The 15,987-nt window shown below is 39.7% G+C and overlaps 1 protein-coding gene across 3 annotated transcripts in view; it reads right to left on the bottom strand.

Annotated features, from left to right (window-relative positions):
• VPS13A (vacuolar protein sorting 13 homolog A) overlaps positions 1-6,487 on the bottom strand; it is a 197,546-nt gene extending 191,059 nt beyond the window's left edge. For all 3 annotated transcript variants that reach the window (XM_037149102.2, XM_037149103.2, XM_037149104.2), the window contains exon 1: positions 6,388-6,487. In XM_037149102.2, coding sequence (XP_037004997.2) covers positions 6,388-6,487 — 100 coding nt within the window. The remainder of the gene's footprint in view (positions 1-6,387) is intronic.
• Between the last annotated feature and the right edge of the window lie 9,500 nt (positions 6,488-15,987).

Below are 15,987 nucleotides of genomic sequence, written 5' to 3' on the forward strand. Positions count from 1 at the left end.
TTTGTTTTCCTTATTCTGAATAACCTAATGAAAAACTGTTCAAAACAATAGCAGCTTCTGCCTCTGAATTTCTATTACTTTTGCCCTGAAGTACTCTTTAAGGGCACCTAGTGGTAGAAAGCAGTCCTTAGTCATCTGTTTTTTTAAAAACTATATATTAACAGCTTTATTTAGTTAAAATTGACATATAGTAAAATACAGCCTAGCTCTTAAAAGAAGTGTGAAATGCTAAGATTGCTTTAGAAAGTTGAAAGATAAATCTCAGATGAGTCTATGAAGCACTACCACCTCCCTAAGTAGTTGACATGTAAGAAGAGTAGAAATTTGTATATGGTGTAGGAAAAGTATACTTTTGCATTGAAAGTAATAACAAACTGACAGTAACCAGAGGGAAGGTGGGAGGAGATAATGGGAGGGTAAATGGAAAGGGTTTTCAGGAACATGTATAAAGGACACATGGACAAAACCAAAGGGGGGCAGGATCAAGGGTGGGAAGGGGAGATGGCTGGAGTCGGGGGAAGTGATGGCAGGCAAATGGAAACAACTGTACTTGAACAACAATAAAAAATGGGGAGGGACAAGTATACTTTACCAACATCAAAATTTGCCAAGACTTGAGATAAAGATCAATTACTCTTGCCCCCCCACAAAAATTAATGCTTTCTAGCACTTAATCTACTTAACCTATAAGACCCACTATAGCAGCATTGTTCTACTCCATTACAATTAAACGTTTTTGGAAACTCACAACTCATGTGTAACAACACTTCTAATGAAAAATGGATTCTAATTTCCAAAAACTATCTGGGAAACAAATTTTCAAAGTACTACCCATAATTAAGTGTGGAACCATCCGTGTTACTCCTGAATACTAATTAATACTATTAATATACTAACAGTAAAATTAGCTGGATTATTACACAGAAGCCTACCAAAAGCATAAATTTAAAACTAATAGGTCTTTCTGACATTAGACCATAAAATATTAAGTCCATAACCTTAACATTTTTCCAAGGTAGCATGTATTTATAGTTTCTAGTATTGAAATTTTCATACAATGCTTTTTAAAATCCTCTACATTTATAAAATATTACTTTAAATTTTCAAAAGATTTAAAAAATTTTTCCAGCTATTATTTAAAGCTTTATTTTTCAAAATATAACCAACTACTACATGTAAAACACTGACATGTTATTTTAGAATTTGATAAACACCAAAGCTAGAGGGATCAAACAACCTGATTTCAAGACTTCCTATAACTATATATATATAGTTATCAAGACAGGTGTTGTGTGGTATTGGTAAAAAGATGGACACACAGACCCCTGGGACAGATTACAACCCAAAAATAAATCCACACAATATAAAGCACAATATAAAGTATTCTGACATTTACAAAAGTACAAAGATACTCAAAAGAGAAAGGATATTTTCAGGAAATGGTGCTAGAACAATTAGACATTTGCATCCATATGCAAACAAATGAATTTCAACCTTCAACTATATAACACCTTGTACAAAAACAGATCAGAAATCTAACAAAATATTAAATTGTAAATTTTTAGAAGAAAATCTTTGTGACTTCGGGTTAAGCAAAGATTTTGTAGATGTATATCAAAAGTATGACTCCAAAAAATTTTAACCAACTGGGACTTCCACCAAGATGGAGGTAGAGGAGGAAGCACTGCGCCTTCTCACACAACCAAGTTTAAAAACAACAGTTTTTGCAACAAAAACGCAGCCAAACCACAGAAAATTGAACTACGCAGAAGTCTGACAACAAACCCTTCAACCAAATTGGTAAGAGGGGCAGAGCCAGCAGCAGTGCGGAGTCAGGCAGGAAAGATCCACAGGACTGACCCAGGCGTGAGACCCAGGTACACCAGCAGCCGCGGGTGGATCCCTGGTGTGGAGAAGTGGGCGGACCCACTGAGGGTGCAAGGTATTGAACCCACTGAGGGTGAAAGGCGGTGGACCCACTGAGGGCTGATCGAGGTCACACATTCGCATGCAGATAAACCAGCGAAGGAGCTAGCAGTGAGATGGACTGCACAGGCCCCAGCTGCAGGTAGCAGCAGAGGGAACCGCCACTGTCCCTCTCTGACCCGGCCCCCACATAGAGTGTCACAAACCAGCGACCTGGGTGGCCCCACCCTGGTGAACGCCCAAGGCTCTGCTCCTCACAGGCACAAAAAGATCAAAACATGGCTCCAGAACTACTCAGAGCCCCAGAGCCAATAAATCTAAGCAATGAAGAAATAGCAAAACTTTCAGATGCACAGTTCAAAACACTGGTGATCAGGATGCTCAAAGAACTGGTTGATTTCAGTCACAAATTAGAGGAACATGTGAAGGCTAAACTAATTGAAATGAAGGGAAATACATAGGAAACCAATAGTAATGGAAAGGAAACTGGGACTCAAATCAAAGGAGTGGACCAGAAGGAGGAAAAAAATGACCAAACAGAAAAGGATTACTAAACAAGAATTCAAAAAAATGAGGAGAGGCTAGGGAACCTTCAGGACATCTTTAAACATTCCAATATCCAAATTATAGGGGTACCAGAAGGGGAAGAGGAACAGCCACCAGTGGAAAACTTATTTGAACAAATAATAAAGAAGAATTTCCCCAATCTGGTAAAGGAAATAGACGTCCAGGAAATCCAGGAAGCTGAGAGAGTCCCAAAGAAGTTGAACCCAAGAAGGAACACACCAAGGCACATCAAAATTACATTAGCCAAGATTAAAATGGAGAGAATCTTAGAAGCAGCAAGAGATAAGGGGACAGTCACCTACAAAGGAGTTCCCATCAGACTATCAGTTGATTTCTCAAAAGAGACCTTACAGGCAAGAAGGGGCTGGAAAGAAGTATTCCAAGTCATGAAATCCAAAGACCTACATCCAAGATTGATCTATCCAGCAAAGCTTTCATTTAGAATGGAAGGGCAGATCAAGTGCTTCTCAGATAAGGTCAAATTCAAGGAGTTCATCATCACCAAACCCTTATTATATGAAATGTTAAAAGGACTTACCTAAGAAAAAGAAGATAAAAAAGATGAAAAGTGAAAGGACAGGAAACTCACAGTTATTAACAACCACACCTAAAACAAAAGCAAACTAAGAGGACAGCTAGATCAGGAGCAGAACCATAGAAATGAAGATCACATGGAGGGTTAGCAACAGGGGAGTGGGAGAAGGAAAAGGGGGGAGAAGGTACAGAAAATAAGTAGCATAGATGGTAGGTAGAAAATAGATAGGGGGGAGGGCAAGAATAGTATGGGAAATATAGAATCTAAAGAACTTGACACACGTGGTCAAAAACTAAAGGGGGGAATGGTGGGGGGGTGTACATGGTGAAGGGGAATGAAGGGGGAAATAAAATAACTATAATGGCATAATTAATAAAATATACTTTAAAAATAAAAATAAAAAATAAACATAAAAAAATTTTAACCAAATGGACTAGATCAAAACTTGTGCTTTGCAAAGACAAACTTGGGAAAGAGTGGGAAAACATATTTTCAAATCACATATCTGACAAGGACTTGTACCCATAATATCTAAAGAACTCTCAACAATGGACAATAAGAAAACAAACTCTTTGAAAAAGAGTTTTGCAGTTCCTTAAACAGTCGTATGACTTTGTAATTCCATTTTTAGGTATATACCCAAGAGAATTTGAAACATGCCTATAAAAAACTTATATGTAAGTGTTCACAGCAGCAGTATTCTTAAAAGTCAAAAAGTAGGAATAACTTAAATGTTCGACAACTGAATGAAGGATAAACAAAATGTGATGCATTCATACAATGGAATATTATTCAGTCATAAAAGAAATGAATACTGATATAACATGAATGAACCCTGAAAACATGTTAAGTGAAAGAAACCAGAAATGCAAGGCCACTTATACTGTATGATTCCATTTATTTGAAATACCCAGAACCACAGAAATGTCCAAATCCACAGAAACAAACCAGATTAGTGGCTGCTGAAGGGAGGGTAGAGGGAAACTAAGAGAGATTTGTAGTGACTGTTCAATGGGTATGTTGTTTATCTCGGGGATGAAAATGTTCTAGAATTAGATAGTGTTAATAGTTGCACAATTTTGTGACTACACTAAAAAAACACTTTGCATTTTAAAAGCGTGAATTTAATATGTGAATTAAATATCAATAGAAAAAGAAAAAAATTAAATAAGCAAAAGATTTGAACAGATACATCCACAGAAATGCCCAAAGAGCAAATAAGAACAAGAAGCTCAGTATCTTTAATTAATAAGGAAATAAAAATTAAACCCATTATGCTTTATACCTATCAGGATGGCCAAAAAGAGTTTAAGTGACAATACTAAGTGCTAGTGAGGGAGCAAAGCCACTAAGAACTCATACAACACTGGTGAGGCTGCAAAACGGTAGAGCCACTTTAAAAAGCAGTTCCATCACTTCGCATAAATTAAATGTCCACTTACCATATGACCTAAAATCACACTCTTAGGTATTTATACAACAAAATAAAAATTTATATTCACACAAAACCAGTACAGAAACATTTATAGCAGTTCTTCATAATTGCCAAAAACTGAAGTGTCCTTCAATCCCTGAAGAGATAAACATTTACAGTATAACCACACAAAAGAAAAACTACTAAAAAATATGTAACAATGAAACACTGATGGAATGCGACACATGGGTGACTCTCAAATTCATTTGATGTAAGTTAAATGAAAGGAGTAAAACTAAGTAAAAAAGGACAGACCCCAAAAGCTACATACCACATATTTCCACTTACTTGGCACTCTAGAAAAGGTAAAACTGTAGAGTTGGAAATAGATCAGTGGTTCCCAGGAGGAGGGGCAGGGACCGGGCAGGATGGATTGCCAAAGGGCAGCAGAGGGGATTTGGGGGACTTGCTGGAATTCTTCTGTATGATGACTGTGATAGTGGCTACATGCCTCTTTGCATTTTGTCAAGGCAGATGGAACTATGTATCATGAGAGTGAATTTTTATTATAGGTAAGTTTTAAGTAAACAAATCATGGGATAAATCACACCCACACAAACCTCCACCTAGTACACAGAAGGAAACTGCCTCTATAAATCCAAGTACACCATAAAGTATTTACAAGGCTCCCACCACTGAGGTAGGTGGAAGCATGTTTTGTTATTTTTAACTTAAAAAATCAGAAGCAGGACAGATTAAACAATATCCGAAACGACCTAATACTTATATCCTTAGTTGTTTAGTCCCACTGTCTACCATGGTTCTGGGTACTAACATCAGTAAGTAACAAGAGGTCTTCTTAGTCTTCTTATATCAAACTAAATTACCTATGTTATGAAAGACAAAATCAAGAAAAACAAGCCTTTTAGAAGAAGCCTAAAGGTGTGTGCACATTCAAGAATAAATTTTTTAAAAAACAATATACTATTTACACAAAAAATTAACCCAAACTTCGTCTGGCCTGAGAGATTCATTTCATAAAGATAGGGCACCTAATTTCTAGTGGGTGTTCAAAATTAAGGGTGTAATACAAAAGCCGACGGAAGCACTAAAAATGAGGCTACTAATAAGAGCACTAGAGTAAACAAATACAAAGTAAAGCTTAGGTCCTTCACTATCTAAGCAACGTTAAGCACAGGAAGAAACCCTGATTCTTCCAAGGTTGGTATGATGCACACCTGCACCTCGTTTCTTTAAAAATTCAGTCACTCCCTCTGACCCACAAAACCCCAAACGCAACACATTCTTGAGCCAGGTTGTGCATTGAAAACACACAACCCAACCCTTGGAGTTATTGCGCACAGGAGTTTCGCTTTTTGTTATCAGCCGGATCCAGGAGAGCAAGCCGGAGTCCGGGTGGTGTGGCCCAAGAAAACATCCAGGTTTGGCTATACTCGGAAGCTGGGGAAGGAAAGAGGAGGGTGTTTTGGGTGACAGTGTCTTGCCTTCACGTGCAAGGCAGCGTGCGACACTCCATGGGCTCTCCGTCACAAGCCAAGGGAGAGAAATGACACGGGTAAGACCTAGCCCAGGTGCTTCTGGTTGCCTCCCATCATCCAACACAGCTGAAGCCGGACCACGAGGGCAGGAATTTGAACTCCAGACCCTTGGCGTCCCCTAGGGCACCCTCAGCCACTAGGCTCGGAAAAAGTGGGCCTCTTCATCCAGCCCCCATGAGCCCATCCCCTCCTGACAAAAAAAATAAACTTGCGGGCGGAGGCCCGGAACTGCCACCGGCTCTACGTAATTTGACCCCGAGGAGGGCGGTGGCAGGTGCCTACGCCTGGCAAGCCAAGGGCCCCAAGTCCCAAGATAGTAGGGCCCGGCTCCAGCAAGAAACAGTCACGCGGGAGGCAAGACTGAGGGACAGCGGCGGTTTCGTTACCTCCCCAGATGCCCAGAGTGAGCTGCGACTTGTCCAGGTTCACCACATAGTCCCCCAAGAAGCGGTTCAACACATCCACGACCACCGACTCGAACACCATTTTCCTCGGCCGCTGTGGACTCGGAGGCCAGCCCCCCGCGCGCCTTCCTCTGGTGCTGGCCCTCCCGTAGCCGTCCCGCGAGACCGGCTCGGTTCACCGGCTCCAGCGCGGCTCTGACAGCGGCGTAACCCGTGCGGGACGGGCAGCCCCGCCTCCAGCCGGACATTGGGGAGGAGGTGACCGCTCGTGCGACGCGTGCGCAGCTCGGGTGGGAGGGTGGGGGCGGAGCCAGGCGCCGACCTGGCGCTCCAGCTAGAAAAGGGAGTGGAGGTGATTGGGCCTCGGGGCCCCCGGACGCTCTCCCCTCGGTTGCGGTGCCCGACTCTTTTTTCCTGGTGCACCGCCTCCTCCCCCATCTCCTGGCAACGAGGCGGGTAACCAGAGCTGCGGAATTCTTCCGTCCCCGCCCCGAACCCCAACCGGAGACCCCGTCCTTGTCCGCTTCGAGAGCGGGGGTGGGGCGGTTACGCCCAGCAGGGAAAGACCCACCCCCGATCCGGAAGAACCCCCTCCCCCCCAACACGTGGACCTGGAGATCCGGCACTTAATAAAGCGGGGAGTGGAGTTTTCGCTTTTAGGCGGGAAGCGTTGTGAGGGTTTTTCTAGGGAGCACCGCTGTGGTTGTTACAGGTTGGGAGGCAGGGGCTCCTGGCATTGTTGGCTACCTGGGTCCCGCCAACCTGGAACTAATTTTCTGAGGGCCTGTCGAGCACTTAAACTGTGTGGGTCATTTAACTTCCCGCGCTGCAAACCATAAATTCATGGTTGCAATTCTACTCCCCCTTCCCTGCACCTGAGATGGCACTCTTTTGATCAAAAACGCTGAGCCACTTTTGATCACATAGCGTTTCTTCAGATTTGAAGTTAGAGAGTCACCCCAAGAATTAGAACTAACTGAAGTTTGTGAGCAAGGTCCCAACCTTGGTCGAGAATTGATATAGAGATTTGTTTGAACTTTCAAAAATTTGCCAAAACACAGGAACAAACATTTCCTAAAAAGGATATACACAGTGCACGTAAGCATGCGAAAGTATATACATTATTTAACCAATGAAGAAAAAGCCACAAATGAAGGAGGTACCACTGTCACTACATGCCCATCAAAATGGCTAAAAAAGAAAAAGTGATAACGCCAAATGCTAGTGAAGACACAGAAAAACTGGATCATTCGTGCATTAGTGGGAGTGTGAAATGGTACAGCCACTCTGGCAAATTTGGCAGTTTCTTAAAAAAAGAAAAAATTAAACACCTGTCTACCATACGAACCAGCTATTGTATTTCTGAACATAATCCCAGAAAAATGAAATCCTTGTACTGTAAAATGAAAGCACACAAAACTTGTATATGAGTGTTTATAGTGGCTTTATTCATTTACTAAACTGTGTGTAGTACATCCATACCATGGAACTCAGCGATAAAAAGTAATTAACTCTTGATACATGCAACTATTTAAGTGGATCTCAGGACATTATGCTGAGTGAAAACTGTATGATAATATTTATCAAACATTCTTAAAATAACAAATTTATAGAGATAGAAAACATTAGCAGTTGCCAATGGCTAGTTATGGGGAGAAGGAATGAATAGCAGGGAGTAACTTTGTGTTTAGAGACCACTTCTGTATCTTAATTGTGGTAGTGGTTACATAAAATTGCATTATACTACACACACACACACACACACACACACACACACGAGTGCATATAAAACTGGTGAAATCTGAATAAGTTCCCATGTTTTCATCTCCTGATTTTGATCCTGCACTATAGTTATGCAAGATGTTATACTTTGGGGAAACTGGGTTAAAGGCACATGTAAATTTTTTGCAACTTTCTATAAATCTGTAGTTATTTTGAAATAATTTTTCAAAGGCTCTGCTAACTTGGAGCTTAATAGGAGGTGCCCCTGAGCATGAGATGAGCCTGAAAGATGATATTCTAATCTACATGATTCTTTAATATCCCTGTGCATGGTGCTTGGTAAAATATTCAAAAAGGAAAAAGGATTTGTATGTAATACCTTATCAGAACATATTAAAATACCAATTACTCCGTAAACATCAAATATTAGGGGAAGAAAGATGTTTAATAAGGGGTTTTCACGCACCTCCTTCTGGCTCAAAATATCAAAAATAAATGAGTGCTTCCCCCCATAAAGCAGAGTCCCAACACTGCTGATGTCCATCAGTATTCATTGATCCCAGATTCTCATGTGACTGATTGCTTGTCATTCAGGTTTCTTTTTTTTAAAATTTAATTTATTTACCTTTAGAGGGGAAAGGAAGGAGAGAGGGAGAGAAATATCAATGTACAGTTGCTTCTTGTGAGTCTCCTGTTGGGAACTGGCCTGCAACCCAGGCATGTGCCCTGACTGGGAATTGAACCGTGGTTATTTGATTCACAGGCCCACACTGAATCCACTGAGCTACACCAGCCAGGGCGTCATTCAGGTTTCTACCAAAATTATCACCTAATCAAAAAGGTTCTTCCTGACCTCTCAGTCCCAACCAGCCAGCATTCACACTGTCATAATCACCTTATGATCTTCATCTCATTTATCACTCTCTGAAAGTATCTTCCATACAGACTTTTAAAATTTCTGTCTCTCCCACCACTGCCACTACTAGAACAGGGAACTAATGTGTCTAGTTCACTGTCAAATGTCCAGTACCTACTTGAGCACCTCACACAAAACAGGTTCTCAATACATATTTGTTGAAAGAATAAACAAATGTTGACTATGAAGCCACACCCAACTCTCACAAGACCACACATACCACCAGAGAAGTAGATTAATATATTAAGATCTACATAAGGAGAGACTATTCAGCAGGGGAAAAAAAGAAAGAAAGAGAGAAAGAAAAGAAGGGAGGGAGGGAGGGAGGGAGGGAGGGAGGGAGGGAGGGAGGGAGGGAGGGAGGGAGGGAGGAAAAGGAAAGAAAAAGGAAAAGAAAAGAAAAAAGAAACCCCAAGGGCTGTGATTGTGGAGTGAAGGTGCAGCCCTAGGAGCAGGGACATTGGAAGCTTGGCTGGGGCCCACCACTGCAGTGCTGTGAGAGGCAGGTACGGTACACAGAGAAAGAAATGAGACAAATGGAAGGCAAGACTCTGGATTCAGAATTAAGGTCCCTTTGGCAGGGCTGAAGTGAATCCAGGTCCAGGGAGGCCAATCTACCGAAATCTCAAAAGAGGACCTAGAAGGATCGTTCAGAAAGGTAAGTCAGATCGTGTCACTCATGTGCTCCAAAGCTGCCCGCATCACCATGCAGTGGCCACAGCCCCTACAATGGTAGATAAGGCCCAACCTACTCAGCCTTCCCCTTTACCCTGCCCTTATCTAGAATGCTCTTTCCTCAAATATGTGCATGACTCACTCCCTCTGTCTTTGCTCTCTTGTCTTTTTTCAGCCCTTCCCTGAACAGCCTAGTTAAAATTGACACCTGCTCTCTTCCCACCCCTCAGCTCTCCTATCACCTTCCCCTTCTTAATCTTTCCTCAGACCACTTAGCACCTAACATGTTAGGCTTTTTACTTATTTCTTGTCCATCTATCTCTCCCCACTATAATGTATATAATAGAATATAAGCTACTCAAAGAGAAATTCATATTATTGTTTTACTCATGGTTCTATCCTCTGTGCCGAGAACAGATTGAGCACCCACATTTTTGTGGAAGGCAGGCAAAGCACACCTGCTAGTTATTTAATTATTGTCAGTCAGCCCCAAACCTACCCTTCTATATTCTGCTCTACCATGTGGGGGCAAACCATGTTCACTTTTCACAGCTGGCATTTAGTTGGGCTTTGCCACAAGGGGTCAGAAGAGAGACTGGAGAAGGAAGAAGGGACTTGCTTGTTTCTGTTCTTCATGGGGCTTTCTGTCTACTTGCTTTTCTTGTGAGCCTCACCCCAGCAACCATTCTTCACCCAGGCATTGGCACTTCCGTAGCAGCACCTGCATCTGACTTATGTTCTCCCTAACTTACACAGTTAACACCGTTGCACCATCTCAGAGACAGCAGAACCAACTTCATCATCTCCCCAGATTGAAACACCCAGCCAAGTAGGCCCCCTTTGACCTCTAAGCTTCAGCTCAAGTCTCCTCTTCTAAGTTCCCAAGTCTGTTCCTTTGCTTATTCAACATGTTGAGTTATATTCGCTTCCTGCAACAACTAACTGGGCAATACACTCGAATGCTTTTCTTCACTCTTTCACTACTTAACAATTTTATACCTTGTTAACACTTCTCTTGTATGTATCTTTCTATCGAAGCATACATACTCCAATATGCTCCAAAGCAGTCAATATGATCAGTCGGACTGAGGAGAGATGGAAGCAGCAGTATCAAAGACAGTAATGCAAATTGTGGGGGAGGACAGGAGCCAGACTTAGGGCCAGAGATTGAATTAAGTGTCAGGATTAGCAGCAGCTGCCAGTGTGTAAAGTAATGAGTCCAAGAATCAAGGACTAGGATAATCAAGAGCAGGTCAGGGAGTGAAGTGTGAGGTGGACACAACAAAGGATTCAGGAGACGGTCTACCCACATGAAGTGCTGGGAGTCTGTGCTTAATGATCCTTTGGTGCGAGGGCAGGGGTGTTAGGAGGCTCGATACAAGCTGATATGAGCCCCTTCCTTATTTCTTCAGTGCAGCTCCCAATTCCTGAGCCAATCTTGATTTAAACAAAATTTCTAAGTCCTACCAGATATGAACTCTCTGCATATCTGAACTTTTAAATATTGACAGTGATCTCCATTTCCTGCTTCTATTCTCTAGGGGAAAATATCCAGGACACAGTGTGATTTCTCTAGTGCTATAAATAAAGAAGGAGGTCCCAGTGAGACTAAAACAAGAGATGGAATCTCAAAAGCTCCCTACGAAGAAGCAATTATCCATACTCAATGTGTGGACGACACTGGTGGTAAAGAAATAGAGAGAGAGAAGAGCAGACCAGGGATTGAACAGTGAGGAAACACTCATTTAGGAGAGAGTCAAATGGACATGAGAGAGGAGGCCTAGTATAGAAGTCAGTGTACTCGAAGTGTGGTTACACAGACATCCAAGAATTTCTAGGAGGAAGGGGTGGTCAACAACATCAAAATTGTACAGATGTCAGAAAAGATAAAAACTTCAAAAACTCAACCAAACTTAGCTACTAGGGAGTACTTGCAAAGTCTTTTTAAAAAGATGTTTAATTATAGAGGGAAAGGGAAGGACAAAGAAAGGGAGAGAAACATGATTGGTTGTCCCTATGAGGGGCCAAACCTGCAACCCAGGCATGTCCCCTGACTGAGAATTGACCCGGTGACCTTTTGCCTTACAGGAGGACACCCAACCAACTGAGCCATTCCAGCTAGGGTATCCTTGCAACGTCTTTTGATTTACCAACTAAGAAGCATCTAACCAAAGTCATTTTAAAAGAGTAGATTTTCATCAAATTGTCACTAACAAATTTGAACTTTATATTTAGCAATAGTATGTTTTTATTTAAAAAAATAAATTCATGTTGACATTTATCAAGTACTTACACCAGTTCCTTTGATATTAAAATGGATGCTCAGCCCTGGCTGGCGTAGCTCAGTGGATTGAGCACGGGCCTGCGAACCACAGCATCGCGGTTCGATTCCCAGTCAGGGCACATGCCTGGGTTGCAGGCCAGTTCCCAGCAGAGGACGCATGAGAGGCAACCATACATTGATATTTCTCTCCCACTCTTTCTCCTTCCCTTCCCCTCTCTCTAAAAATAAATAAATAAAATATTTTTTAAAAAATGGATGCTCATTTCCAATGTGGTTTCATTAACTCAATAAATGCTCGCATTATTTTTGTATTTTTTCAGTGTTTAAGTTCTTCTTGTCTTAGTATATGCTTTTATCATCACAATATAATGTCATTCCTGGTAAGAAATCTTAAATGATCCAGAAATAAACCAGTCACCTCCACATATCCCATTTTCTGGCTGCTTTAATCACAGTTTGTCCCGGCATTCTTTATTTAACAACTACTTGCCTGGAGACAGGCTAATCTATAAATAGACATTGAAAAGGCTGTGTATAAAACTGTTTCTAACTTTACGTACTTATATAAACCTTGACAAGATATCCCATTATAACACCATAAGCATGTCTGTGAGGTCCTGAGAAAACAAATCCCTCAAATACATGTGCACGCACAGATGTCATATAGAAGTTGTAATGTGCTCTAATATTTTGATAATTTTATCCATGTCATATATAGCTTCTGTACTTTTTAAATTCAATTCACATGTATTAGGCATGTATATATAAAATTCACATATAGTACCACAGGTGAAGAATAGGTTTTTAATAACAAAAAAGAGTATTGGCAGTGTGTTTTTATTTAAAATATTTAGTTTAATTCAACAACTATTTAAGTAAAACCTGTAATGTTTAAAATTTTCTTTGTTCATATTTCATAAGATCTTCCTTGCCAAAGAGCACAAAGAATCTGTTTTTTTTAAAGTAATCATGGTATTTTTCCATTTCTAATCAAAGTAGTCTCCATCAATTAGTTATCACGCTTTTAGTGTTCTTAGGTTATATACTATGCTTTTTATAGCCAGAGGAATTCTGAGTCAGATGCACTAATTTTGTGTTGTTAACTTTAAATTAGCAGAGGCAGGCATCAACTACTGACTCAAACTTCTTCAGTTTCCCCTTAGAGGAATTTATAAGAGCACCATCTAGTGGAATTGTTTCACATAAAATTCATCCAAATTAGTCCTCAAGTTGAAGTAATAAATTTAAACATTTTCTTTTTAAATGATAGTGATTATAAATTAATTCTTATATATTTTCTAAAATAAATTCTAAGTATATTTTCAACCAAACTTCCAATTAGAAAATCCAAGTTACTAGTTCATTCAACATTTAACCACATTTTAACTACCGAATTGATTTTTCTCCTCTGAGTGTTAATTATAACATATTAAAGATTTTATTACTTTTCATGCAGATTCATATTTTTTTAAAAGATCTGGTTGCAGTTTTATGTTATTGATTAAAATTTTGGCTCTGTTTTATTCCCCAACATTTTTTTGTTAATGGATCAGTTCCTAAACAAAAGTTGAGTCCTCCTCACTGGTTATGTCAAGCATTTGAGCTTGTCTTGGAGAAGTTCAAAAGTTTTAAGCATAGAATTATAATTTATCTTTTAGTGGCAATGCCCAACACAAACTATTTGACTCTTACCATAATTGCTTAAAGTTCATCATTACATTGGATATGAAAAGACAAACGCAGTGAACGCCTCAGCTTGACATACTGATTTCATATTAGGTGAGAGGCTCTGCAAACAGTTGGAGCAGCAGATGAAGGCTGCGTGTCTTTTCCATACTGGAAATGCATAAAAGTGGTCATGCAACTATACTGGCTGATGGGAATACAAGTTTATAGCTTCCAGCTAAGTTTTCTTTTCACTTTAGGTATATTCCCTTATTTCATTAATTTTTGTTGTTGTTCTTATAGCCTCTATTCCTCAAATTCCATGAAGGATCCCTTCTCACATTAAGGTGTCTCTTCAAATACCTCTTAATCAAAGAGGCTTTTCTTGACCATTCTATCAAAAATAGCACCGACCATCCCTCCACACATACCTCACTCCTTGTTATGGTACTTATCACTACCTCTCATGATACATATTTGCTTATTTTCTGGATCCTTTTGAAATAATTCCAACATTGCTCTATTATTTTATCCATCTCCAGCTTGTTATTAAACTTTGTATTGTGGGTGTTGGATCCAGCCCAAATCTTTGACTCTGCTCAGTTGTGTTACTTGCTTAGGCCAATGAGATATTAACAGATATGATGCAAGGAGAGTCTGAACAGTGTTTGCACAACTGGGCTCGTTCTCTCCCTCATAGCCAGTGCAATGAGAACACATGTGGTCCAGGCTACTAGAGGGGGAGCAATATACAGGCAGTGCCCGGTCACCAGAGCTGCCCCAATAACCCCAACTGGCCTAGTTAAGCTATCTCTAAGTCTTATATTTGGAAAACTCTAATAATAAACTTGTTTTTAAAGACACAATTTAGGGTTAGTTTGTTATTCACCAATAAATAATTTGTATACCCTCCCCTAAAATGCAAACTCCCTGAATGCAGGAAACTCATATTTTGTTCATTGCCACAACCCTAGCATTTAGCAATGTACCTGACAAGTAAATACTTGTTGAATAAATGAATGTGTTGGGGATAGGTAGGCCACATACTACAGCTTAAGTAATAACTTGTATTATGGTCTATCTTTAGTTTATTTAGGGATAGATTCAATGACATGGAAAGAAGTAGGTAGGTTACTTACCCTACAGGCAATTCTCAAAATTATTATTTCTCTCAAATAAGCTTTTGATAAGTATTAAGGACTAGTGCGTTCAAGGTAATGTATCTGAGCTCAAGGTTATGTATCTTACCAAATATTTTAATTGTAACCATTTTAAATGCACAGTAAAAATCTATAATAACAAGCTCAAATGAAGTGGTGTTATGACTGGCTTCCTTTTATGATATCGAGTTACCTGACAACCAAGTCTAAGAAAGCCATCCCACCTTCACACAGAGGTGGGCTCAGGGTACACCTTCTGATAAAGGAATCGTTCTGAGCTTTAAAAGGAAGACAATGATGTAAGCAAGACATGCAAGTTCTGTGCCAAAGAGCATGGCTATAATATTTTTAGCCTGAAATGTATTTTTAAGAGTTCTTACCAACTGTAATACCCAAGCTTGTACAGTTAGGATGATAATAGCACCCACCTCACAGAATTTTGCTGAGAACTAAGTGACTTAATGTACAGAGCCCTGGGCAGAGTGCTTAACACCTAGAAAACTTGATGAAAACAATTGCCATTGATTATCATCACAGTAAAATTTACAATATTGTTTCTAAGGAAAATAGTGAAATTTATTCTATCTCTCTTGATGCCAGAAAAACTGCGTTGAGTATGACAGGTACTTTTCAGTTTCTGTGGGAGAAATGGCTTTGGAATATGAAGTATTGATCAAATACATTTCAAAAAAATCTTTAATTATCCACTAGTAGAATAGATAAGAGAAAAGAATATATGTCTGTTAATGACGCCATAAAAATAAAAGGTGAAAAAAAATCAAACGATCAACATATAAAAGGAAATAGGGTTTTTAAAGAATGAAACAATAAAACATACTAAGCCAAGATATAAAATAACAAGACTAAAAATAAAATATTAGTCATTATAGTAAGTATAAGAGAATTAATTCCTTCTTATTAGACTCACATTGAGTCAAAGAACAAAATAGTTATATAGTATTGTAAGTATGCCTCTAAATGAGAAAAGACATTAAAAGATTGTTACTAAAGAATAGCCAACGTTAAAATAAGAAAATTCAGGAGTAGAAATTCAAGATGCTACTATTAATGTAAAACAAACTAGTGTTCAGGTAAAAAACAAACAAAGAGAAATATTTAAATTAATTAAAAAGTACAATCCACATAGAAGTTTCAGCAAA

This window comes from Artibeus jamaicensis, unplaced genomic scaffold (genome assembly GCF_021234435.1).
Source record: "Artibeus jamaicensis isolate MK-2021 breed Jamaican fruit bat unplaced genomic scaffold, CSHL_Jam_final scaffold_1964, whole genome shotgun sequence".
In the NCBI taxonomy this organism is placed as follows: Eukaryota; Metazoa; Chordata; class Mammalia; order Chiroptera; family Phyllostomidae; genus Artibeus; species Artibeus jamaicensis.